Source organism: Carettochelys insculpta, chromosome 1, assembly GCF_033958435.1.
Source record: "Carettochelys insculpta isolate YL-2023 chromosome 1, ASM3395843v1, whole genome shotgun sequence".
Classification (NCBI taxonomy): Eukaryota; Metazoa; Chordata; order Testudines; family Carettochelyidae; genus Carettochelys; species Carettochelys insculpta.
In genome coordinates this window covers 366104911-366128364 of record NC_134137.1, presented here as the reverse complement: position 1 = coordinate 366128364, position 23454 = coordinate 366104911, and the positions used below count along the sequence as shown (strand labels likewise).

The 23454-nt window shown below is 47.9% G+C and overlaps 1 protein-coding gene across 3 annotated transcripts in view; it reads right to left on the bottom strand.

Annotated features, from left to right (window-relative positions):
- Nucleotides 1-3057: 3057 nt before the first annotated feature.
- Nucleotides 3058-23454, bottom strand: part of FRMD4A (FERM domain containing 4A) — a 301838-nt gene continuing 281441 nt past the window's right edge. Inside the window, exons 17-23 of one of the 3 annotated variants that reach the window (XM_075017733.1) lie at nucleotides 20028-20256; nucleotides 18267-18323; nucleotides 16629-16866; nucleotides 15706-15870; nucleotides 12609-13468; nucleotides 9825-9921; nucleotides 3058-3193 (exon numbers count right to left, since the gene is read on the bottom strand). In XM_075017733.1, coding sequence (XP_074873834.1) covers nucleotides 3094-3193; nucleotides 9825-9921; nucleotides 12609-13468; nucleotides 15706-15870; nucleotides 16629-16866; nucleotides 18267-18323; nucleotides 20028-20256 — 1746 coding nt within the window. In that variant the 3' untranslated portion in view covers nucleotides 3058-3093. The remainder of the gene's footprint in view (nucleotides 3194-9824; nucleotides 9922-12608; nucleotides 13469-15705; nucleotides 15871-16628; nucleotides 16867-18266; nucleotides 18324-20027; nucleotides 20257-23454) is intronic. The other 2 variants (XM_075017741.1, XM_075017751.1) reach the window with 2 other exon arrangements.

Genomic DNA, 23454 nt, shown 5'->3' with positions numbered 1-23454 from the left:
AGACTGGCTCTCATGTGCCTTGACTGAAAAACAGAAAAGTGGACCACAGAGCAAAGCCCAGTCCACTTCTCAAAAGTTTTATTCTCTCCTCCAGCCTCTTTGCAATGCAGGCTGACCAAACTGTTCCCAGTGTGACCTTCCAACATAATGAACTTCAGGGCTGCCACCTTATAGCCCCTCTGCAAAACTGCATGCATGTTCTGATTCTGTAGAAGTTAATTTTGATTAGTTACTTGTAGTACAATAGGGTCCAGATGCCCTCTTATGCTGTTGGGCTTGAATCCTTTAAATAAAAAGGGCTACACAGAAAATGTATTTACCATGGAAAATGAAAATATCATGAGTTGCTCAAAGCCCCTGACCTTAGTCTAATTCCTTCCTGGTGATTAACATGGGCCCTCTGTTTACAGTTAGACTTGGAAGGATTAGAGTTTAATCAGCAAATTACATTAATCAATGTGTCTCCTCTCCAGCCGAAAACAGAAGTGGGGCAGTAAGAACAATCCCCTCATTAGTAATTCTTATTTGGAGAGAGGCATAATTAAACACACAGGGTACATTGCAATCTCCTGGCTGGCAGATCTGCTTGGTTAGCAAGATATCTGACAATAATCATCTGTGATTACTAAATGTCTAATGATGCTTAACTTCCACAGACACTAGGTTTGGAATGATTAGTAAACAAGAACAGCCATACTGGGTCAGACCAATGGTCCATCTAGCCCAGCATCCTGTCTTCAGACAACAGTCAATGACAGATGTGTCAAAGGGATTGAACAGCATAAACAACCATCAAGTGATCCCTCCTGTTGCCCATTCCTAGCTTCTGGCAAACAGAGAATAGCAACACCAAGATTTAAGCGTTTTACATTTCCTGCAGGGCAAAAATCAGTCAGTGCTGTGGAGAGAGTTTTTAATGTTAATGCCTAAAGGTTCGACCTGCAGTCTGTTTCCTCCTACACACGCTTCGGCAAGTCAGGTAACTTCACTTTTCCCCAGCCGCAAATAGTGTTCTCTGTATGCTGAGCGCTTGGGCAGCTGCCTGGGAGAGATTCGGGTGCTGCCCATTAACTAGCAGATCACCCCCAGTGGGCAGCATGTGTTTCTATTGGTGGTGCACATCCACACAGGCTTTGGTGTACATAAAATTTATTCCGCCCATGGATGGGGAAAAAATTAGAACACTGGCCATGACTCCAGCATCACACAGGAGACTGCAATGTAACAGATAAGTGCAGAATATTAAAGTAAGTCAATACACTTATAAAATATGTAGGTAAATGCACTCATTCATTTTTTAAAAACTCCACACACCCCTAATCTTCCCAAGCCTAGATCTGGGGAATATGCGCCTTTTTAAAGCTTCTGGAAAAGCAGTATTCCAATGATTCTATTACACACACAAATGTGGCAGCCCCTAAGTTTGGTTATAAATTTCCTGCCCTCCTGGTCTGGTAGACTAGCATTATTCTTAGAACACACACACATACACACACACACACGCACACACACACACGCACGTTATTTCTTTAAACTAATGCTAACTTCAGTTGCTGTTTTTCACAAAGTAACCCCCTCCAGCCATGTCTTTAATTGCCTTTCCCATAGGAAATTGTCATGTACATGCATGAATGGGGAGTGAACCCCACCCCACCTAGTGGCAATAAAAACAGCATAGCACCATAGCAAAGACTAGATGTGCCAGCTTCAACCCCCACCCAGTTTGTGCACTAGTTCAGTACAAAAGTGTCTTTGAGGCCTTTTAAAGTTTGATGGCTTGACATTTATAGCATTGTTCCACAGTACATGTAAACTTGCAGCTCCCGTCATGGTTCTCTCATAGGTTGCCTTTTGGTATCAGTAGAAAAACTAGAGTCTGTGTCAAATGCATTAAGATTACTCAGAATTAGTTCTCATTTTTTATGGTCCCTTCTTGCAATCAGAAAATTTGCCTGCTCAGCTGGTTAGTAGACAGCACAACTGAACTCCCCCTGCACCCACTTCCACTTTACAACAGGGTAGGGTCCCTTGGATAACAATACTTTGGTGATGAGCCCTTTGCTACATTGGCACTCCCAAAAGTGTAATAATCTGAACTGTTAAAATAAATGTGGCTTTACCATGTCCATTAGCTCATACTGTGCTTTCCTTTGTCATATTAATGTGTATAAATAGGATTTCATGTATTGGTCATTTGTAGTCACAGAATGGGCTTTTGGTGATTTTCACCCCAATTTATCATGCTGTAAAAAAAAAAAACCAAAAAAAAAAAACCACCCCTAACAAAACCTGTACGTATTGGTGGCTAGCCTGTGCCAGCCACAGATAAGAACAGCAGGACAAATTTCTGCCCTGGCTAATAATACCATTGTGCCTGTTCAGTTTAACAGCAGATTTTCACAAGTGATTTTACAATACTGGCCCAGAGCTCTGGGGTTTCTTCATCCTACTTGGTGGTGGTTTGTATATTTTTTTGGAAGGGCTTACCGTGAGGAAGGAATTAAAACCCCTTTCTGGATTGTAGGCTGTCATTTCTGGAAATGGGCTAATTTAAACAGATGCTGCCCATGCGCTTGTCATAATCCTGTGATCTTGAAGTGATTTGTGCTATTGACACATCTGTGAAGCAGGAGGAGCTCTTCATTACTCCAGGTAAAATACTTCAGGAGTATGGGCTGAATTTCACAACCTCTGTTGCTTAACTAATGTTCTGTTGGCTTCAGCCTGCACAATGCAGATCTCTTACTATTTTCCCAGGTCATAGACCAGCATGATTGTATGTATGCCTTGCACAGGGTTCAGTATTCAAAAGAAAAAACCATCTGGCTGTTCACATTGTTACTCATAATATCGCCTCCACCCCTGCCTGTCTGGGTTATGGGGATTGCATGTCAGTCCGTGGCACTCTGGTTTGAGACACTGCTATCCATCATTGGTTACGGCTGTGTCCTGGGGCCAACATCTGTAATCCCATTTTGAGAAAAGTACTCAGCATTGGAGCTGGTGGCGGGAGACTGCATCTGGGTAAGGCAAATGAGAGGCAGTGAGGTGATCTCAGAATGGCATTGATGTGATCAGATTGAGGTCAGGGGTTCACACAAGAGTCCCAGGCTTGGCTTTTTCCTGTCCATACCACTGGACATCTGCTAGTTCTGAATAGAGGTGAGAATCGAGGAAACAGCTATCGTAGTTCCTGTAGGAGAAAGGAGATTTGTTGTTAAATGGAGTGCGCCAGCAAGCGTTCATGCAAAAAGCCAACCCAGCCATCCCCCCCATGGGACAGGAATGGGAAAATAAAGAAAATACTCCTTTGGGTTCATGTTAGTTCTCCAGCCAAGCCCAGAGCTGGTGACTGGCGCTGATTCAGCAAGATAGACCCATCCTGTAATCCTTTCCTGAGCAGCTTGTCTCTGCAGAAGGTGAAGAGATCTCTCTCACATTTCCACATGCCAGGTGGGGAGACTAATGTCTCCAGACAAAACACTTCAAATAACATTTCCTGGCCCCTCCTCATGAGGGAGTGTACAGAATCGTATGTGTGTCTTCGGCAATTGAGAGACGCCTCTATCATCCGGCACCACTTGGGTGCCACTGATACGACTCTGGATGAAAAGAGTGGGGTCATGCTAGTACAAAAGTGCATGCATTCTTCCCTAAATGAGCTGATGGCTGATTGGCCGGAGGAAGAGCCTTCTTTACCAGATCAAGAAGTAAGGGGAGGGGGTATATTTGCTCATCTATATATACAACTTGATACATGCACTAGTTCCCACTAGTATTCTAGCAGCAGGTGCTGATTTCTCATCCCTCATAATTAGGTGGTTCTGCTTTAGGTTGCTCCTTTCTAGGGTGCTTTTCCCCTGTCTGGCTGGGGACAGGGTTGGTGGATAAGTGCATTGGCCACTGAGCTGGGGGAATAAAACTGCTTCTTTTAGTGACTGACATAAAGGGGGCTGGGAGGTCCTGTGTTGGCATCTCAGTGCTTTTCTGCAGCGCCTCTCAAGCATAGCTACCACAGTGTGAAACCCTTTGGCACAGCTGAATCCCTGACTAGGACACGTGGGTCTTGGAAGTCATTGGAAGCGGACAGGCCAGGAACGTAGCAGTAAGATCGCTGGAGCACTTTTTTCCATCAGTGATGTCAAAACCCTGGGGCTCACATGATTGAAGACACTCATGGTGTTGTGGGACGCCATTGAGACTTTGATAGAGCAGGCTGCAGTGGCATTGTGGTGTTGCAATGTATTAGCCAACCCTGTGTAACACTGCAACTTGCTAGCATAGTGCGCCCCGCCCTGCCCTTGTAAAGATCTATGGGGGGGCATTTGGGAATGCCCTGTCAGACAGGCTTTTCAAAAGCTTTGTATAACACTGCTGTTCAATTAAGCAAATACCTTGAAATAGCTGGGGCATGTCACACACACCCCCCTCCCCACAAGGACATTTTGCTGCCTTGCTAAGGCTCAATGTACTCCACACAGAAAATGCACCTGACAGGACCGCTTTGGTGCATGCATGTGCACAGCTCCAGCTGTGTGACTACACTGTGGCATTCTAGTGCACCTGAAACACCTGTGCCTGGCATGTTTGCTGGTGGGGGTGTGTGTAGTGTCCATGTCTGAGGCACAGTGCTATGGAAGGCACTAGAAGGAAGCACAGCAGGGTGCTGTTGTAATGCTTGTGGATATCACTGCTACTGGGGATAATTCAACTGCAGGCAGGTTTGGTTTAATGGGAACAGAACTAAAGGCTTGTTGTGTTCAAGCTTCACTGGAAGCTGCTAAACCACTTGGCAATGGCTGTTGTGTGTGGCTGCCAGGCATACTAAAGTAAAAATGTTAAAGGTTAACTGGTAATTGGCAGAGCAGCCCCCAATCTGCCACAAGCAGAGGGTTACTCCCGTCCTGTGAGGCCACCATGCATGGGGATGGGGCATTCCACTCATGCTGCAGAAGCCCCATCTGCAGTGCCCTCTAGTCCAGCTGTGGACTGGAGCTGCTCCAGACAGACTGAAGCACTCTCCACCCACAGCACACTGGGATGGGGCGGCTTCAGCCTGGCTGGAGTGCCCCACTCGTAGCACTGCCAGGCAAGACTGTTGCAGACAGAAGCTGTCCTTGCTGGGCTGGCCATGTCAGGTTCCTTGCACACTGCAAGAAGGGGAACTCCATTCTGGCCAGAGCAGCCCTAGCACTTAACCAGTTCACCAACTGAATGGGTGTTTCCATCCCTAGTATAAAGCAGAAAGCTTCCCAAGGAAGGGTTTCATACACTGCTTTTTTCGTAGCATAGCTAGACAATGTTTTGGCTATGTCTTTACTGAGGGATGGTGCCGCAGGAAGCGAGATCCTGTTTTAGATGGTGGAACTCATTGCTATAGGAAGTTATTGAGTTCAAAACTTAAAAGGGACTTGACAATTATATAGATAGGTATTTTGAGTTACATAAGCAATGCCAACACATTTTTGGAAGGAACATTAAGCCTCATGCACCAGGGCCTAAGCCATTCTCTCTTTTGCAGAGCAGGATAAGTTGTAATGAGATCACTGATCCAACATTAGAGACTAAGACAATGACCCCAGAAATTAAAATATTTGGGTCACACTTCCATCCCCCAAGTGTTCCTGTCTGTATGACTTCTGTTACGAGTGTAGCTGAGTGCCTCACCAACATTAATATAAGAATGGCCACATTAGGTCAGACGAAAGACCCATCTAACTCAGTGTCCTGTCTTTGGACAATGGCCAATGCCAGATGCTTCTGAGGGATTGAAAAGATCATGTAATCATCAAGTGAGCCAGCCCGTTGCCCCTTTACCAGCACCTGACAAACAGATGCTAGGGACACCATCCCTGCCCCCTCCTGGCTAGTAGCCATTGATTGATGTAGCCCTCATCCTTCTGTGAATCCTGTTAGTCTTCCTTCACAATATTGCCTGGGCAAGATTGCCACAGGTTGACTGTATGCCATGTGTGTTTGTTTAAAGCCTGCTGTCTAGTAATTCCATTTGGTGATCCCTCGTTCTTGTGTTATGGAGGAGGAGTAAGTAACACTTCCTTAATTACTTTCACCACACCAGTCACAATTTTATAGACCTGTAACATAGCCTCTCTCCTTAGTCATCTCTTTTCCAAGGTGAAAAGTCCAAGTCTCATCAATCTCTCTTCATATGGAAGCTTTGCCATAAATCACATCTGCACATACTATTCAAGATATAGGCATACCATGAATTTATGTAGCAGCAGTATTTTCCATCTTACCTATTCCATTTCTTAATGAGTTCCAACATTGTTAGCCTTTTATATCACATGATTTTATATGTATCATTGGATTAGGTTTTCCAATGTGTATGACTTTAATACTGAATTTCACTTGTCAGTTTGTTGCTTAGTCACCCATTTTCATGGCAACCCCCTTGTAGGGCTCTGCTTTGGACTTGAGTAGTTTTGGATTATCTGCAGATTTTGCCACCTCATTGTTTACTCCATTTTATGAATAGATTGAACCATACCGTCCTACTACAGACCGCCCAGGGACTCCACTGTTTACTTCTTGCAAAGTTGAAAACTATTTATTCCTACCCTTTGTCTCCTATTTTAACCTGTGCATAGTATTCAATAACAGCTTACTTCTCGTAAGAGCCTTTAGTGAAGGTCCTTTTCAAAGGCTTTCTGAAAATCTGAGTATGTTATATTAACTAGATCACTTTGTCCACATTTTTTAACCCCTCAAAAATTCTAGTAGACAGGTGAGGCCCTTTACAAAACCCACAGTGAATCTTCCTTCACAACTCATGTTCATCTTTGCATTTGATAGTTCTGTTCTTCATGAAATGTCTACCACTAAGCTCCTCACCAGTAATTTCCAGTTTCACCTCTGGAGCCCTTTGTTCCAGTAGCTATCCTCCAGTCAGCTGTTGCAGAGGCTGATTTAAATAACAGGCTGAATACCATGGTTAGTTGATCTGCAGCTTCACATTTGAGTTCCTTTAGAACTCTCAGGTGAATACCATTTGGTCCTGGTGAGTTACTGATGTTAGTTTATCAGTTTGCTCCACAGCCTATGAGATTTTATTTTCACACCACTGCTGTGAACAAGAAGAATTATCTCCATTGTACATATAAAGAATGGATTACAATAATTTGCCTGAGGCTGCATAGGAAGCCTAGGGCTGAGCTGGGAATTGAACCTAGGTCTTCAGAGACTGAAGCCATCCTTCCTCTCCACAGAAACATCCCTCAGCACTTTGTCCAGCTTGAGCTGAAATATGTCAAGCACTGGGGCTTACATTGCTATCCTTGGCTAATTCTGCTTCTCCACTTGTATTCCCATCCCAGCTGCCACAAAACTTGCCTTCATAGGGAGAACCCAGAGCTACAGGCTTGCTGAGAGGGCCACCCACATATGCTGACGAGGTTTACAAATGCTTCCAACTTGTTTGTCCAGGAGCTGAGCAAACCTTGCTGTCACTATCCAAACACCCACACAACCCACAGCTCTGCTCCTTATGGATACTGGGATGTCAAAAAACTATTTGCAGAGCCCCCACTACCAGGAAAAGGATGATAGAACAAAACAGCCCTTTACTATACCTCTATTCATCAGTACTTTGGTGAGTTGGAGACTGAGACTCATCCATAGTGGGTGAGTTGTCTGTTGCTTCTCTGAACAAAGAAGAACGCAGAGGGAAGAAAGAGTAAAGAGGAAATGTTAAAGAAAAGAAGTGACACACATTGTTAAGAGGTTATTAATACAGTGGGAAAACAAGTTGATGAGTCACCTTAAGACAAAAGAGTTAGTGACATAAGAAAACCTGTCAGACAGAATTTCAAGCCTTTGATTCATGCTGGGAAGTAACAGAAGACACTGCTGCGATGGCAAGACTGTATTATGCACCTGGTAACCAACTGTACTTTCCTCTTTTAAAAATTTTGTTTCCTTAATGGTTTTGTCATTTTAGCCAGGTATGACCTGAATAATGGATGTGTCTATTTGATTCCTTTTTGCACAGGATTTTGGTCCAGATTCTCACATGATGTAAATCTGCATAGCTCCATTTTCACTAGCTCAGGATCTGACCTGTTTTTTGGTTTTCCTTGTGGCATGAGGCTGGAAGGAGCAGTTCTGATGAATGAAAAATGGTGGAAAAAAAGAGAGAGTTCTACCTTCAAACAGGAGCCTGCTCAAGTGGTTTCAAATCATAGGGTAGGGATGTGCCAAGGAGGTGATCTCAGTGGGACTGAGGCAGATTCAAAGTTATGGTTAAGGCTCAGGTCCACACCTTGAATGGGGAAATCTCAGCTGTTCACTCAAGATTTCTGACTGTTAGGAGTATTGCAATATTTTGGCCTCCTCTGAACTGGAACCAACAAAAATACCCACTCCAGTTTTGGACCTGACCCAAACCCACAAGTGTTAGTCTGGATGTGGAGGCCAAGAATTTGAATTGGAGCATGCTGAAAAGTGGAGAAACTTGTTGGGTGATTTTAGGTTCTGGTTTCACCTCTCATCTTTGTTATAAAGCTCAATTTTCTCTTCTGGTTTATTGTTGACATAAAAAATGGAACATGTGGACATCATTGTTTATACTGGGGCATCTACAAATACAGTGATTATTTAAAATTTTCTTTATATCTGTAAAACTAAATATTTTAGTACAACAGAGTAGCGCAGAGGTAGATTACAGTAAGAACTTCAAGATCCACCAGCGTTTGTCCCCTGGACTTAGTAAACGTGGGATAAACCCACACCTCAGTTCACTGCTCTTGGAGGACCATTAAAAATGGTGTAAGGTTTCTGCAGCCCTAGGGCAGCACTTCTCAAACTGTTTTCCCTGAAGACTCTTCTGGTGCCTTTACAGAGCAAAACATGCTGAGAATCCAGCATGGGGACCTGAGATGCCGGCTAGATCCAAGACAGGTCATGTTTTATCTGGCTTACAAAATAGGCAGCAGAGTGAAAATTCTGGAGAACCTGTGCCCTTGGGGAAGCTTTCTACCTGACCCCTGAACTGTGCCTCTGATTAACCTTTTGGAGATATACATGGTTTACCATAGTTAAGTGCCCTGCCTTGTTTATCCTGCAAGATTCTAGTGCTGTTTGAGAACCTGGACCACCACAATGGCACTTGTAAAGAAAATTCAACATCACTGCTACATATCACATGGGGAACATAGGTGGTGTCTGCCTAGCTTTCACAGAAATTCTCCCACCACGGGTTTCTGTGCCCAGAACTATCCTCTTTCACCAGCATCCTTTCCTTGCACTGTACAAGAACATGTATTCTGACTCAAGTCGCAAAACTATTGTGATCATCTAGGCTATGTCTACACTAGCCCCCCACCCCTTTTGAAAAGGGGATGCAAGTGAGACACTTTGGGATATGCTAATGAGCAGCTGCAATGAATATGCAGTGCCTCATTAGCATAATGGCATCCATGGCACTTTGAAAGCACCACTTTTGATCTTGTGTTGGCTCGTTTACACGGGGTCCTTTTCCTTTTCAGTTATAGGAATAAGGGCATTTTGAAGTGTGCGGGGTCCTTTAGAAAAGGACCCTGTGTAGATGAGCCACACATGATTTGAAAGCGGTACTTGCAGCACCTTAACGTATCCCAAAGTGTCTCATTAGCATCCTCCTTTCGAAAGCTGGGGGGTAGTGTAGACACAGCCCTACAGAAAGATTAAATCAACTCTCCATTTCATACTGGGTGGCAACTCTGGCATGCTGAAGCCAGCTTCCAAGCTGGTGGTTTTGGAGTGCTAGTGAACACGGTGGAAGACGAAGAAATGTTAACCCTCTACCCTGCGCACCCAAGACTCACCCGGTCTGCCATGCTACGATGTGGTGGGGACTGCTTGGCGGCGTAGCTGCGAGCTCACTAGATGGGGTTGAACTCCTCTGGCTGTGAGGTAAGGCAGCTAAAATTGAGGGGGAAAGAGAGCCAGTTACAAAAGGAGAACAGGGTTAAGGAATTCCAGCACTGTCAGCTCCTCAGACCAGAAGAAACATGTCACACCGTGACTAAACACAGCCCAGGAGAGGGAACATCACTTTTACAAATGGATCTTGTCATGTATGCCCTGAGCAGCACAGCTGCTGCGAGAGTGGCCAGCCAGCATTCCCTCTGCCGCATACGTGTGCCTGGCTCTGCGGTCAGATGCACAGGGAAAATTTTTTCCCAACCTAGCCTCCCACTGTGTGCGATTACATGGGCTGAAGAGTCCTCCCCATCTATCAAACCGAGAATGGGAAAGAATCCCTCAAAACATGACAACAAATCCATGTTTTATTGCCACTTGAACCCTCAGCACCTTAATGCCATAGCAGTGGGCGGGCCGCTCTCCAAGCAGTGCCTCCCCCCAGGCAGGTCAGGGACCAAAGGAGGAGTTCTGGACCCTGCCAGACATATATCTGTAAAACTCCAGCTCCATCGATTTCCAAGAATAAGTTAAGTTTTTGGCTGTGCACTAGCAGTTTGTTTAAATTTGGCTACAGTGAACTTAGTAGCGTGGATCCCAAAATGGGTTGATCTTAGTTAATTTTATGTTGATGACAGCATCTACAAAAACTAGATGCTCTCAGGTAGCAGTAGTGGTTTTAAAGGCATCTCTGCTGTGAGGATCTGTTAGAGAAACCCCTCTTTTGGCCATTCTATCCCACTGCTCAGATCCCTGGAACAGAGACTTCTCCAAATCAGACACATGCTCAGGAACACAATCGTGTCAGAAGGACACTGCGGGTCCAAATAGACATTTTAGAGCAATGGCTGATCAGTGAAACAATTGATGCTTCTCACTAGTTCTCTCCCACAAGCTATTAAATTCTTTACCTGCGATTAAATGCCATGAAAAAAGAAGACAGAAGCAGAGTTTAATCAGCTCCTTACAAGCTAAGGCCCCATAGGGGACTATTATCCTGTCATCTCAGTAGGGATCTGGCTTTTGGAACATAAGGCTCGGTCCATATCGATACGGTGAGCGAAAGCCATTTGCACATTTGGGGCAACTAAACAATGAGACAATTTTTGTTTCTACCATTAGCATTTTCCTTCTTTGATGCCCCAGCTGAACTGATGGGATTTCCAAAATGGACTTCTACAGCTCAGGAGAATGAGCACATTAATTGCATTTTAGATACTTTACTGCTTTGGGACAGAAACATCATAACAGTGCTGAGTTTCCCATCAAAAAAGGGATAAATGCAAGGTTGTAGTGCAAGAGGGCGGGCCTGGCTCAGGGGAGCGGTAACGGATTATGAAGGCTTTCACTGTTAAATCATCAGCTCAGAGAAATCCAGCCCACTGAATATTTGTACATTGACAGCTGATGGCTGTTCAGCCGTGGGAGCCTCTATGTGATGTGCTCAGTTCAGCTCTCAGAAGGCAAACGGCCCCATTCTACAAGCATCACTGCTGTTAACTGGCACCCTGGTAGGCAATATCAACAGAAGCTCCCAGGGTTGAGCAGGCCAGGAGGTGGTGTTCTCAGGTCAAGGATGAGGCTCGGGTAGGAGCGAAATGAGGGAAATTTGTCAAGATGCTGCCAATGCTTGACAAGTTCTGCCAAGAGACGCCACCAATCTATTAGCCTTCGCTCCCTTGCTCTCACAGTGTTGGGTTAGAGTCAAGTTTTTGGCAAAACCTCAGGTTAGGCCTTACACCTCATGCACACCGGCTTGCTCGTACTTACGCAAAACAGAGGCTGATGACAAAGGAGGATCGAATCTTAAACTAGTTCCTAGGGAAATGTAGCACAATCTCTGAGCAGCTGCAAGGTCCCGCTGTTAGTTACTAGGAACATTACAGGAGAGGCCAGAGGCCCAAACAGGAAGGGCTGCCACTGTGACAGGTGTTGTGGGCTTACTTTAGAGCTTACAAGATTTTCCACGGGCAAGAGGGTTAGAAAGACCCTCTAGTAGTTGTACTGAAGGTATTGTACGAATTAAGGGATCTCACCCTGCGACCACTCACCCACGTCTTTCAGCGGTGCCATTTGTTCTTTATTTTAAGGAACTGTTTTTTTGTTTTGCTATACCAGACACACTTATCTTCCTATTGTAACACTGGTTAAATGTATACACACTCCTCTGTGTATTTATAGGGAAAATCAAGTTCTCTTGAATTTTGCTATGTTCTTCCTCATTGCTCACTTTATAAAGGCTTTCACTGTTAAATCACCAGCTCAGAGAAATCCAGCCCACTGACTTGCCCCCCCACCCCCCCGACAGCGATTAACCTAATGAGATGATTAGGATCATTTCCGGCTATGCGATTTCTCTCTGCTACCGGTCTAAAGGCCCGATCCAAACCCTTGGGAAGTTGATGGAAACATTCCCATAGATTGCCCACAACCTAAGTCGCCTCCAGAACTCTTTGTCCCAGCCCTGCGAAGAAGTCATTCACAATGGAGGAGTGCCAGAGGGAAAAACCTCATCTGAGGACACTCTCTGAGAAGGTTCGCTCAGTGCTAAACCCATCGTGCTATTTCCACACAAGCCCAGGAGACAATGGCTGGTCTGGCTTCATTTATAAATTACTACAGCGCAATGCAGTCATGAAGTAACTAAGAGCAAATGTGGATGTGCTGCCCCTCGGGCTGCCTCTCACCTGATGTTGCTTTACACATTTGAGGCATCCTCGTTACCCTGCTGTGTGCCACAAAGGTGCTCTGCGAAGATGTGCTGTACTGGGAGCTGCTGTCCGAGGAGGTGGAGCTCGTGTGCGACAGGCGGCTGTGCTCCTTGTGGGAGGCTGTGGACCGCTGGTACCACAGCCGGAGTTCGTCCGATACCGCAGTCCTGCCCGAGCCTTTCTCATGGCCCTCTCTGCCCAAAGATGGAGTCCTTATGATCTGAGAACGGGAGGGGGTCAGCCTGACTGAGTCCACTTCATCCCCGTGCCAGTTCTCTTTAAACATCCCCCCGGCCGTGTAGGAGTTGGAGGTTTTAAATTGTGCTTTCACACTGTAGTGGCCCTCCTGGTCATTCTCCAGGCTGCGAACCACCACAGGCGTGGAGCTGCCTTCAATGTACAAGGGGTACTCCTTGATCCTGTACTGAGAGGAAGGCTGGCTCTGGCTGTGCAGGTAGACTCCGTGATGCGCAGTTCCATTCCTTGCCGCCAAGTTGGGCATGCTCCCTGAATTAGAGGAGACGAGGTTACCCGCAGATTTGTGCCTTTGCCTCTGCCGCTCTCTGGCTTTGGAGGGCGAATCCTCGGCCAACGTGGAATAGTTGGGGTTCATCTGAGCAGGGTAGTAGTGCTCTGAGCTGGAGTGGCTGGTGCAGGAAGAGCAGTCATCCATGGGGTCAGAGCCATTACTGCTACGAGTCCTTGGGGTGTAGAAATCAGGGCTCCCCGTCTCGTTCTCTGACCCAAGGAGCTTGCCCTGGGACTCCAAGCTGGAGCTCCTGTGTCTAAAGTGCTGAGCTAAGCTGTGCAGTCTGGTTGGGCTGATGTCCACTGACCTGCAGGTGGCAGGAAGAAAGGTTTTGAGCCTGTGGGCTTAACATGGGTCAAGCACTTAGCGAACGTAAGAATGGTCATACTAAGTCAGACCAAAGGTCCATCTAGCCCAGTATCCTGTCTGCTGACAGTGGCCAGTGCCTGATGCTCCAGAGGGAGTCAACTGAACAGGTAATCACTAAAGTGATCTTTCTCCTGACATCCATTTCCAACCTGGGACAAACAGAGTCTAGGGACACCATTTCTACCCAGCCTGGCTCATTGCCACTGATGGACCGAACCTTCATGAATTTATCTCGTTCCTTTTTGAAACCTGTTAAAGTCCTGATCTTCACAATATTCTCTGGCAAGGAATTCTCCAGGCCTCCCATGCACTGTGATGAAAAACTTCCTTTTGTTAGTCTTAAACCTGCTGCCCATGAGTTTCATGTGGTGACTCCCTAGTTCTTTTGTTATGGTAACTTTGCCTTACTCACTTTCTCCACACCTCTATCATATTCCTCCTTAGCTTCCTTTTCTTCTAAACTGAAAAGTCCCCATCTTTTTAATCTTCATAATGCCAACGTAACAAATAAAGAGTCCTGCAGCCTGAGAGGTGCTACGTGCTCCCAACTCCCACCGGCGCTGAGGGTGCTCTGCCCCAGCAGAGCAGGGGGCATAACATGCAGGCCCATCCATTAGGGCAGGAATTGGAGCAGATGTGCGTATCTGGGGTGAACTTCCCACCTCCCTGCCCTAAGTCCCAGCAAGTGAACTGAGCAATGTTATGGACTTGGCTGCCACAGGCAGATTGTAGGCTGCAGTTCTGCTAGCTGCTTTTTCAATCTGCAACAAACTTCCCTCCCATGTTCCCTGTGATGTGCCACTAGGTGTAAACACTGAGGATCCACTGTCTCCACCCAGCCAATTTGGAGTCAGCCAGGCACCCTGTTCTGCAGCACCTGGGGTGGGTACAGAAGCCTCCCAGCATGGCTGCCCCACTAAGTCCCCTCCCTGGGCAATCCCTGCCATCGGCACCAGTGGTGGAGTGGACGCTGTCCCTGGGTAAGTTTCACCAGCACGGCAGGTGCTGCAACTCTGTGCAAACCTTTCCTGTGGTTTCTGTTCTTTGGCTTCCATGTCCTTTCTCTGCTGCTTTGCAAGGGGGACTCCAGTGCCCTGTACAGCACAGCCCCAAGTAAGGTCCGTGCCCTGCACTGTCAGGTAGCCTGGGAAAGCTTCGCAGGCCCTTCCTCATGCTCGCAGTGAAACTGGGGATCAAGGCTAGCCAGATCTCGCAGCATCCTTCCCTCACCACCCACCTGGGAGTGAATCTTTTTCTGCTCCCCTTTTATTAGAAGCAGGACCTCTATTAAGCCACTATGCTCTGCTGGTCTCTCAAGTGGCTTTTGGGCTCAGGTGAGTCACAGTGAGACTGTCCTTCATGCGAACACCCACATCTGCAGGTGCTGAAGGGTGCTGAATCATGCCCAAATCTGCGTGCTCTTTATGCTGGAAGGACTTACAAAATTTCAGTCAGCCCCTCCAGGAACAGAAACGGTCCCACGCGACCAGTCAGACCCATCTGCACTTGGGCCGTGTCTTTTCTGCACACACCATTCACTGCAGTAGTGGCATAACACTACCCCAGCTTTGTGTCCACAAGGAAAGGGTGATTACCTAACCTCACACTTACCTTGAATATAGATATTAACCCCTGGTCACTTTCAAAGCAGGACTTGGAGGTTGTAGAGCCTAAAACATGGGTGTGCAAAGTGGAACGTGTGCAGTCCCATCAACTCCCCCTGCCACCCTCTGCAGCGTTAGCCTGGCAGGAGAGGTGGTGGAGGCTGCCTCAGGAGTGACTGCCAAGCACATGAGCTGGCGGTTGCCCATATGGTGGCACCCCTTTCCTGAGCTCCCCTAAACTTCCCGGCATCCCTTCCTGTGGTCCTCTCACAGGTTGCAGGGGGAGCCAAAACTGCAGAGCCAAAAAGGGGGACACGATGAAAAAAATGTGCTCACCTCTGGCCTAGGAAGAGTCAAAACCGTTGTTTAAGATTTCACCCACAGAGCAGGGTCAATTTTAGTTTGTTTTTATTTGAAAAAGGTTGAGGATTCAAAGCCTTGATTCTGGACTGAATCCCCACCGCAGACAGTGCTTCCTTCTTGAATGGAGACCTCCGTCTTTAAAGCATGAGAAGAAAAACTACGTTTGCATAACCCAAGCGAAGCGCGTTCTGGGAGCAGCAGGACTTACCTCGTGGAATGGACATAGTGCGGACTGCGTACCCGTAGATCTGGTGTAGATGGCATGCTGGACTGGGAGTTCCAGTGCGGGAGGCTCCTGATGGGGCTGTTTTGCAGAGAGCTGCTCCCTCCAGCCTCTGCACAGCTTCCTGTACTGGGGAACCGCTTGTGACTGCTGCAAAGCAAACAACGCATTTCACTCATTGGGCAGAAACGCTCTGCATCTAGGTCCGGGAGTCTGTGGGCCAAATTCAGGTCTCGGTTACATACACACGATCCTGCTGAAGTGAAAGGAATTCCATGTATGGAGGTGGTTTGAGGCTTGGCCTACACTAGGCAGGTAAGTCAATTGCAGATACACAGTTCTAGTTACAGCAGTTGTGTAGCTAGCATCAGCTTAGCTGCAATCATCTTACCTGGCTGTTGTCACTGGGGAAGGTCCACGGGAGAACTTCTGTCGTTAACCTCCCTTACTCCTTGCTATGGGGTCAGCTGCTGACCCGACAGGTCAATCTCATGTGTCTTTACCAGGGCCGCAAAATCGAACCCCAGAGGATCGACCCTGAGCGGGTCAATCTTCCAGGTAATGTAGACATGGTCTCAATTAGTGTTGTAGTGAGAGGCTATTGTCTGTCCTCTCCAACTGCCTTTTAAAATAACAATTCAATAGGGACCAGCACTCTGTATGTTCACAGCTGCTCCAATCTTCTGCAGCCTGATTATTTACTGGGAGCGCTAAATATTGTTCCAGGGAGGGATATTTCAGCCATGAGACCTGGGAAGAACTTTCATTAGGTAGATTCAGGTTAAAGACGACCTCTCTCTTACACACACACGGCATTACCCAGAAAGGCCTACCCTTACTGTACCAAAGGGACAGCTACCAATAAGAGGATATTTATGCAGCCAGCAATCTCTGAACGTCTGACTCACCTGGAATGACTGTGTGAGGAGCGTTTCTTGACCTTTTCGTAGGGTTCGTCCAGGGATGACTCGCTCCACATCTTGGGCTTGATAGGGGACTTGTCGTAGTCGTTCCGATGGTAGTGCATTTGTCTGAGTCCTTCCAATGACTGCGGAGGTGGGGGCCTGTTATGCAGGGGTGGCCGGGGAGGGAGTCCTTTGTGAGGTGATTGTAAGGGGGATATTGTGCTGGTAACCTGAGAATCCTCTGCAAAGAGAAGCAAGGAGACCAGCTGAGGCTTTTGAAGGACACTCACCTGCAGTGTGGCTTTCCCTCAGCATGCCAAAGAGTACCCCTTGGATACAGTGCATCAGACACAGATGCTTTTCCAATGCACGAATTATATGGTAATTAACTTAGGGCCTGATTTTCAAGAGTGCCAAGTGATGCTCTAGGTCAGTGTTTCTGAACTGGAAAGGCAGCTGGTGGTCACGAAAAGTGATGGGGGGATGTGTGGCACAATAAGAACATCTTCAGTCTAGAGCAAAGAGAATAAACCTTCTAGACCCATGTGCCCCAGAGCTCTGCCACTTGCACATTTGTGCCGGCAAACCTTTCGCCCCTCTGTCCCATGACTCTGCGCACACCCTTCCCCTGCAAGGGCACGTATTCTCTGTCAGCCTCTTGAGAAACCACCCCATTAAACAGGCTGCTCCCTCCAGCCCACGTGTCTCGTGGATATGGTTACTGTGAAAAAGTAAAAAACTGTAAGGGGGGGGAGGACGTAGCACATAATTTTGGACTTTGACTCAGGGATCACCGACCTGGAAAGGCTGAGCTACACTTCTCTAGTGAACTTGATGCAGGCGTCACTGGGTGATACTCTCCAGCCTGTGTTATGGAGGCCAAACAGAGCATCCCAATGGTCCCTTCTGGTCAGAAAAATCCATACAGCTCGGGGAGCTGTGATGCTGAACATCTCTCAGCTCCTCTGAAAATCAGGCCCTTAGTGTGATGCATCTGACGAAATGGGTCTTTGCTCACTGAAGTGCCAACAAATCTGTTAGTGTACAAGGTGCCATAGGACTTCTTGTTTTTAATCTTCCCAACAGAAGTTGGTCCAATGAACTGTGTTAGCTGGGGAGGGGGGCAGCTCCACCAAGCCCCAGGGAGTCAGGAAGGAGGTGGCAGCTGCTGGCCCTCCCCAGGAGCCCTGGGGAAGCGGCTGCCACCACCGCTCGGGAGCCCTGGGAAAGCAGCAGTGTCCTGCCCCCTCTGGGGAAGCTGCAGCTGCCAGCCCGGGGAAGTGGCAAGGACACAACAGCCACCCAGGCTCCCCCACTTCACCGAGAACTCAGAGAACTCCCGCCAGCAGGTGCGCCTGGGCAGCTGCTGGCGCAAAAGGTCAGCCAGGGGAAGGCCCAAATACAGGACAATGAGTCCCTTTTAAAAAAATAAGTTGGGATGCCTTTTTGGTGTCCCAAATACGGGACCATCCTACCCAATACGGGACAATGGTCCCCCTAATATTACCTCACCTGCACTGTCTCTGGGAACCAGCCCAGGCACACAGCACACCAGGGACTTCCTCCCGTTTTCAAGGGGATGCAGTCATCACCCTTCCCTTTACTAGGCTAGGTTTCTAGGGTCTGAAATGGACAACATACCGTCCTCAAGAACAAGGGCATCTGAGAGGGAGCTATCCTCACTGGCGAGGTTTCCTTCTGAGGAGAACAACAAAAATAACCAACAGGTCATTAGTATCCCTGTGGTTGAACACTGAATCTCAACAGACTCCTCCCCGGTCATAAAACCCAGTCACCCCTTGCTCTTCATGCTACCAAGAGAAGCAGTACAATTTCTAGAACCACAAGCCTGCTTGCTTAGCGACAACTCAGAGGAAAACTCCAGGCCAGCTCCCATGATATGCTGAGCTGGGAACTGCTGAATGCCTACAAACTCCCACTGACTTCAGTGGGCATTAGGACTGGATCAAACCATCAGAAAGCCCCAATCCCCAGGGGGTGTAAAATGGCACAATCCCATTAAAATCAATGGAGCTACAGCAATTTACAGCAATGGAGGATCAGGCCCTAAAGGCCTCAGGATCTGACCTTCCCTGTTCCTTATAAATTTACCATTTTGTTGCCAATTAAAGACAAATGCCAGATGCTATGGTAGTAGGACCCCGACAGCACTTCGAGCGCCTCTGCCACACCCCACCGCTTACGCCAGGCATGTTCTGACGTGCACGTCTCCCCGCTATTTGCATCTGCTGCTGTGACACATGCACAGCCAGCAAGCGGAGAGGAACTCGCAATGTTTTAAGGGTAGCACAAGGCAGCTCATCATCACAGCTCTGTTTATAGACAGGAAGAGAAAGCTCTGGGCTTGTCCCATGAACAGGGCAGGGACGGACTCAGCAAGCGAAAGCTGTGCTGTTTCCGGGTTTTGGAGGGGGTCAGTAGAAATCAATTTAAACAAAACAGTGTAAACCACAACAAGTGTCCTGCCGCTGCCGCTTTTGTACAGAGATGTGAGGCTCATGATAATTAAGGCTACGCTTTAGTTGGGTATTTTTAATAAAAGTTGTGGACAGGCCATGGGCAGTAAACAAAAATTCCCAGCCTGTGACCAGTCCATGACTTGTACTACATACTCCTGACTAAAGCTTGGGTGCTCTGGGCCAGGGGCGGGGCAGGGATGAGTGCTCTTTATAGGGAGGAGCAGTGCATGGCCCAGGACCTGTGCTGGGAAGGGATATGGCTCCCTACCTGGCTCTCTGCAACTGCTGGAAGTGGTCACATGTCCATGAACCTCCTAGGCACTGTGCCCACCCCGCTTCTATTGGTGGTGCACATTTGCACGTGTTTGTGCACATGACAAAATTTATTCCACTCTTGGATGGAAAAAGTTAGAGGGAATATCGCACAGAGGTCTCCAAAAAGTCACAGAATCCAGGCCTTCTGTGACAGCCTCACAGCCTTCAGGATAATACTTGTATTTTATAGAAGGGCTCTTGCCCAAAGATGTCAAGCAACTTTACTAAAATTAACTAAGCCAGATCCCTCTGAAGGAAATATTCCTATCCCCATTTTACAGATGGGTAAACTGAACCACAGACAGGTAAATGGCAGAAGCCTGAAATCTACCCACGTAGTCTGAGTCAGTACATCATCCAGGTACCCCTCAAGTGCCATGTCAGCTCTTCAGCCAGAGATGGTGAAACACCCAGAGAGAAACAAAGACTCACGGAGTCAAACACAGCAAGAGGAGCTCTGTTCAGATACAAGCAGGTGCAGGGCTTTGGGCATCAAGACCCCTAGGTTCTATTCGTGGCTCTAGCTCAGAGTGGGGAAAATTCACACTCTGTGCCAAGGCCCACTTCAGCCCTTAAAGCTACGCAGCAGGCCCTGACCTGTGCTTACCATCTATGATCAGGGAGGCTCTCTGCGTTGGCTTCTTTCCGGATCTGATGCGGTACTCATTGATGGCGTTTTCAATCTCCTGTAGTTTCTTGAGGGCGTTAAGATAGGAGGTTTTCCTTTGTTTCTTCAGCTTTTTGCTGACATTGGGGTCACTGGCCAGGCGCCGAGCAGCCTCAGTGATCTGCGACTGGATGGCAAATTCTCTCTCCAGGCGCTCCAGCTCAGCTTCCTGTCAAATTGAGATGAGATCCTCAGTGGGTGTAGCTGGGTGACAAAGCTCCCCTAACTTCAACAGGTCTACGTCGCTTTGTGCTATCTGAGGATCTGGTCCTACATGACATTTAACAGAGACAATGTGTCCATCTACTGATCTGTCCCCAGCTCCACCACAAGTGCATTGTAAGGGACCAGCCTATGTATCTGCTTCTCAAAGTGGGGAGCACCTGCCCACACGAGTGAGCTCCTGACTTCAAAGGGCTGCACAAGGAAGGGTTGCAAAATTCAGGCCTTATTTGGTGAGAGTTGTCGACAGTAGGTTCAGTTAATTTTGGCTGCTGGCTGGACCCGCTGTGACCAGCGTTCTCCATAAGCTGGGTGCTCGTGCAGGCACTCAGGAGAGTTTCAGCTGCCACTGGGCTGATTAGCAGAGCACGCACAGCTAGGTTTTGTGTTACTATTGGTGGTGCACTTTGGCACATCTCCGTGCACATAAAAATTTATTCTGCACACGGATGGAAAAGATTAGAGGGAACACTGGCAGTGTCTGCTATTTGCCTTGCAGAACAAACTCCTCTATCGCAGGGAGGCGATGTCTGAATCCCAGCATCTTCCCCACATATTGCTAAGGTGTCTGGCACTGTGGTGACCCCGTGCCGTGTGAAAATGCAATGTCAGGATGTTGCACTGATCAGTCCCAAGGCAAAAGCATCACATTTCAACCCAGGATTACTGGTTAGCATTTGTATGATGCTGGCTCCCTAGCATGGATCCCCCGTTGAATTACATCAAACTCATCTTGGTTACAACCCCATTACCAAGTGCCGTTAATGCGAGGCGACACATAACTGTCCAGGGACACAATGTCAGCACAACACATCACAGAGGAATGATAATGATGAGGCCATGAGGAATATGGGGATGTGTAACGACTTCAACAGAAGGCTTTGGTTACGCCAGAGAGCCACGAAGCTAGACCAGGATGGGTAAAGTATGGCTCTCGGGCTGCATCTGGCCAGCAAAGCCACTGCATCCAGCCTGCAAGAGGCTCCCTGCCTGCCCCACTGCTATTGTCTGCTCAGGGCAGCTCTCTGAATGCTGCCAGCTTAGGGGGAGGAGGGGAGAGGCTTTGTGCGCTTCCCCCGCCTCCAGCAAAATTTTGCAGCTCCGCTGCCACTGCGTGGTTTCTGGCCAATGGGAGCTGCCTGTTTGCAGACAGGAAGCATGCAACATAGACCCACCCACACCAAATTGTGGTGTTCAGGGTCAGCCACACATGGCCCTGCAGGCAGCGCAGGAGCATGGAAGGGAGGGATCCTGGCTGAGGAACTAGCTGGGCACCATCCAAATAAGCGTCTGCTGGCCAGAGCCTGCCTCTGGCACCTCAGATCCTCCTCCCCCCAACTCTTTGCCCCTCTCCTGCACCCCTACCCCATAACCCAAACCCTCTGCACGGCTCCTACGTCCATAACCCCACCCAGACTGTGCATCCCAATCTCCTATCCCAGTCATGACCCAAATCCCTGCCCCGCTCCTGCACTCCTGCCACAAGTCACAACCCCTCTCAGACCCTGCACTCTCTCCTACACTGCTCTTCCAGGTACGTCCCCTCCCACACTCTGCATCCCTCTTCTACCCAATCCCCTGCCCCAAGTCACAATCTCCTCCTGCACCTCAGTCCCTTCCCCTCCTCCACTAATAACACATAAGAATACGGCCCTTGACCACGTTACCAAATTCTCGGAGTGGCTCCCCATTAAAAATTTTGCCCACCCCTGAGCTATACCCTGCTTGGCCCCAGCACAGTTCAACTGTGCATGGTCAAGGGAGTTAGGGCCAGATTCTTAGCTGGTGTAAACTGGCATTGGTACGCTGACATCATCAACAGAGCCGTGGCAGTTTACATCAGCAGAGAATCTGGCTCTTTGCTTGTCACCTGCGAGGATGAGAACCTGCGCTGGAATTTTCAGAGCGATCAGGTTCTCTCACACACCCAACTCCTCTTAACTTTCAGTGGATCAGAGCTGCAAATCAGAACATCGGCTTTGCTAAATGGTCGGTGCTCAGGTTACAAGCACCTGTCGTTACATACTCAAATGGACCCCATTGTTACCTGTATTCAAATCCTCTCAATTTACCAACCCGTTAATACTATAGGACTTAACCCTGACTCTGCTCAGGATGGCTCCCTGAAGTTTTCATTTTGGGCACCTTGGCGTCACAGGCCCTCTGCTGCGAGTGGTGAGTCAGCATTGCTTTAAAGCTGTAATTACAGCTCCTCTCACATTACTGCCAGCTGAAGGCCTGGTTTGGGTTTGCAATATGGGTTTTGCTTTGAAGATTTCATAAGCTCTGCCAACACTAAACTTACTAATAGTGATTTGACACAATGGATATTTAAGACAGCTCTGGCAAAATGCTGACAGCGAGGGTGGATTAAGGACAGTGCTAATTGTGATTAAATATAAAACCAGCCCTGGCTCAGCCCTGCAGTCCACACTCAGACAACACTCAGAGTGAAGACACTGAGGGTTTTTTTTCCCCACCCCTTAAAATCATCCTTCCTACTGTCAGCAGCCACCTTCCTTTGCCTCTGGCACATTAACTTCACTCCTGGTGGATGCCTTCCTGCACAATGCCTTGGAGCACCAGCGCTGTCATTTGCTTACAGAAGGAGCCCTGCCTTGCTGCCAGCTGTCCTGACATTTGATGTTTTACTTAAAGTCCCAGATCCTAGAACCAAGTGATCCTGAGAGAGCCTCGACTCTCATTAAAAAACAAGCTTGTAGACTTCCCAGGTGCAGAGCAAGGCGTGAAAACATGAACCCCACAGGCTCAAAAATCAAATGACGAATAAGCAGATCCCACCATTTATCCTTTCGAAAAAGACTGTGATGTTTTAGACAAACAATCTCATAACTTTGAGTCAGCATTTCTGAAGGCTTGAGGTTGGGAACCCTACATTACCCACAAAAGCAGAGAGCAGCTTCATCCCCTTTCCCTAGCAGGGACAGTCATTCTCTTGCACACACGGACATTGCTTCGCTATTAATAGAAGGATACCGAGGAAAACAGACTGTCCAGCGTCCCTGCCTGGAAGCCTTCTCTGATGTCTATACCGGCAGCGGCACGTAGCCGACCCGTAGTGACATGCTGCACTGGGGTGGCCAACCTGGGGCTCTTTCAGCAATGAAATGTGGCTCCTACTCAG